Consider the following 2,500-nt stretch of genomic DNA (forward strand, 5'->3'; position numbering starts at 1 on the left):
GAGACTAAAACCTTTTAAAAGAAGAAAAGGAAAACTAAAAACATTTCCATCAAGACAGAAAAAATCGAAAATCAGTCGTCATGGATCAAACAGATGCCACCTTGACGAAGCAACGTCTAAATAATTTTGTGAGTAAATTGTGTTGTTTGTGTAGAAAAATGTCACAATATAGCTGGTGAATGCATGAAATATTCAAAGTAAACTGTAGAATAAACATTCTAAGGTTATTTTTAAAATGTTTGTTTCCCATGTAGTACAGATTAGAGTTTGCCTGTTATAGACAGAATAACCAAAAATAAGACACATTTCACCTATGGTATTACCTTCACAGCTTAATGATAAGAAAGTGGGGACAATATGTAGTACAAAATAATAGAACAATAATAACCAAGACAATTTACTTCTATGCAATATTTGTGCAAATGCTTCCTAGAGATACTTTCTGTAAAAGAACAAGAAGTGAGAGCCCTAGTTTAGCTAAGGCGATCATCTCGTTTACATGTTCAGAGTAAACACTGGACTGACCGCAGAACTCATTATTGCAATATGCCAAGTAGTTCCACGTTTTACTGGGTTTGTGTCAAAATGGTATTTTGTTTATTAAGAGTGTCTGCTGTTTTACTGTTATGCTTTCAAAGGCCTTTGTTATAGTTGTTATACCTTATTTACGTATTCTAAGATTTATTTATACAGTTTTGTACAAGAATTGGTCTGTAGAACCTTCTGCACATATGTGCGTTCCCAGGCGCCAGTTTTGACAGGAGGATTCCCAGCCAATTTGGAAGGTGTAAATTCCTGTAGATGTAGACTGAAAGATGTTTTGAATTTTGCTGTTTTGGTCCATAGACTTTCAAAGATGGCAGGCTTGTCATTTTGCAGTAAATACAAGGCTACAGCAATTATACCTGTATTGTTTATGATTATTTCTTATGCTCTATGAGATGGCAAGGTCCATTTCGCTTTATCTCCATGCATCACTCTCTGTATTAGTTATTAACAATGGATTTCCCAGAAATGGCTGATGTGATAGGAACTTCAATTTAGAGGGTGTGGTCACTGTGTAAACATTACTAATACTTTCATAAATATGTAAGGTGTAGAAATATTGCAATTTTGTAGGCTTCGAAAGCTTTAGTACACTCAATCTTAGTCTCAAATAAACATTTTCTGGCTCATTTAGTAGCTGAATAATATATCTAATGCATGTTCCATTTGGTTTTTGTAATTTTTCCCTATGCTTGTGAAAGTGACATATTTGTAAAAGATATCACTTTTTCCCCACCTTACAATTGGATATTTTAGATATTCGAAATAAAAAGGCTTTCGGTCACACACTTGATAAAGGATGAATCTGTTCAAAGATGACATCAGAATCCTTTTGTGATTTTTTAAAGAATGTCACTGTTGAAATTGTTGCCTTGGGATTTTTCGTTTTTTTGATAATTGGGCGATTTTGATAAAAAACAACCCCAAGGATCTTGCTAAGGGTAACTAAAAGGGTATATGTTTCATCCAAATCAGCAAAATAAAGGGGGAAAAAAGAAAAAAAAAAAGAGTAGACATTTGCCTTATTTACATTGATTATACTTGCCCCCCCTCAGGAAACATGTACCTTCTGAATGGTAATGATACTATTATAACTATGATATCTATAATAAAAACAGCATTGATAGCATTGACAGTATTAGTAAAAAAAAAGATATTTTCCCACAAACTCAAGGAAAGGTGAAATCAGATAAGGTAACAAGGTTTACTAATTGACTTTTTAGCGAAGTACTTGCAGAGCTGTGTGCAGACATTTCACAAAACAATTCTACCATGAATGCATCTTCCTAATGATTGACTTTGTGGAGCAATTTAAGTGATAATTAAATTAATAAACTAATCCCACTGTGAGCACAGCATGTTTGTGGCATTAGATTAAGATGAGAGGAATTTTTGTTTCGAGTCAGATGATCATTGACATAATTTAATTTTTTTTCAGATAATAAAGAACAAGCCTATAGCATGTAAAGGTAAAAAGTTTGTCATTGACAAACTTATGCGTCAAGTTAAAAAGCTACGACAAAAAAAGGCCAAGTCGGAAGAGCAGAAAAAGTTATTTGAGAGGAAAGCAGATCGACTTGTTGAAGAAGCAGTTATTCTTAAGGTAGTGACAAATTTGTATGACAACTCTTATTTTTGATTTTATATATACATACTGATCATAATGTAATGACTTAACATAATGTTTTTATTACTTTTTGTGACAGAAAATAAGGGCAGCAACTGTTTTGAAATTTGGTCTCTTGAATAAGAAGTCTTTTGCTGCTGTGGTTTCATCAGTAAGTATCTTTCAATTTTATAGATATTATTTTTTTAATAAATGTGTGTGATTGGAAAATGGATTTAGTTTTCAATGTGTAGAGATAGAGAGAGTGAGTGAGTGAGTGAGTATGGGGGGGTGGGCGACTGAGCACGTACGTGTGTGTGTGTTCATACACTTTTGTGCATACTCACA

The 2,500-nt window shown here is 33.2% G+C and overlaps 1 protein-coding gene across 1 annotated transcript in view; it reads left to right on the forward strand.

Annotated features, from left to right (window-relative positions):
• LOC113814367 (probable ATP-dependent helicase PF08_0048) overlaps positions 1–2,500 on the forward strand; it is an 8,378-nt gene that overhangs the window by 216 nt on the left and 5,662 nt on the right. The window contains exons 1-3 of the mRNA XM_070126560.1: positions 1–128; positions 1,985–2,149; positions 2,253–2,324. The exon at positions 1–128 is cut by the window's left edge and continues 216 nt beyond it. Of these exons, the coding sequence (XP_069982661.1) occupies positions 81–128; positions 1,985–2,149; positions 2,253–2,324 (285 nt within the window). The 5' untranslated portion in view covers positions 1–80. The remainder of the gene's footprint in view (positions 129–1,984; positions 2,150–2,252; positions 2,325–2,500) is intronic.

The sequence above is a fragment of the Penaeus vannamei genome, chromosome 10 (assembly GCF_042767895.1).
Source record: "Penaeus vannamei isolate JL-2024 chromosome 10, ASM4276789v1, whole genome shotgun sequence".
In the NCBI taxonomy this organism is placed as follows: Eukaryota; Metazoa; Arthropoda; class Malacostraca; order Decapoda; family Penaeidae; genus Penaeus; species Penaeus vannamei.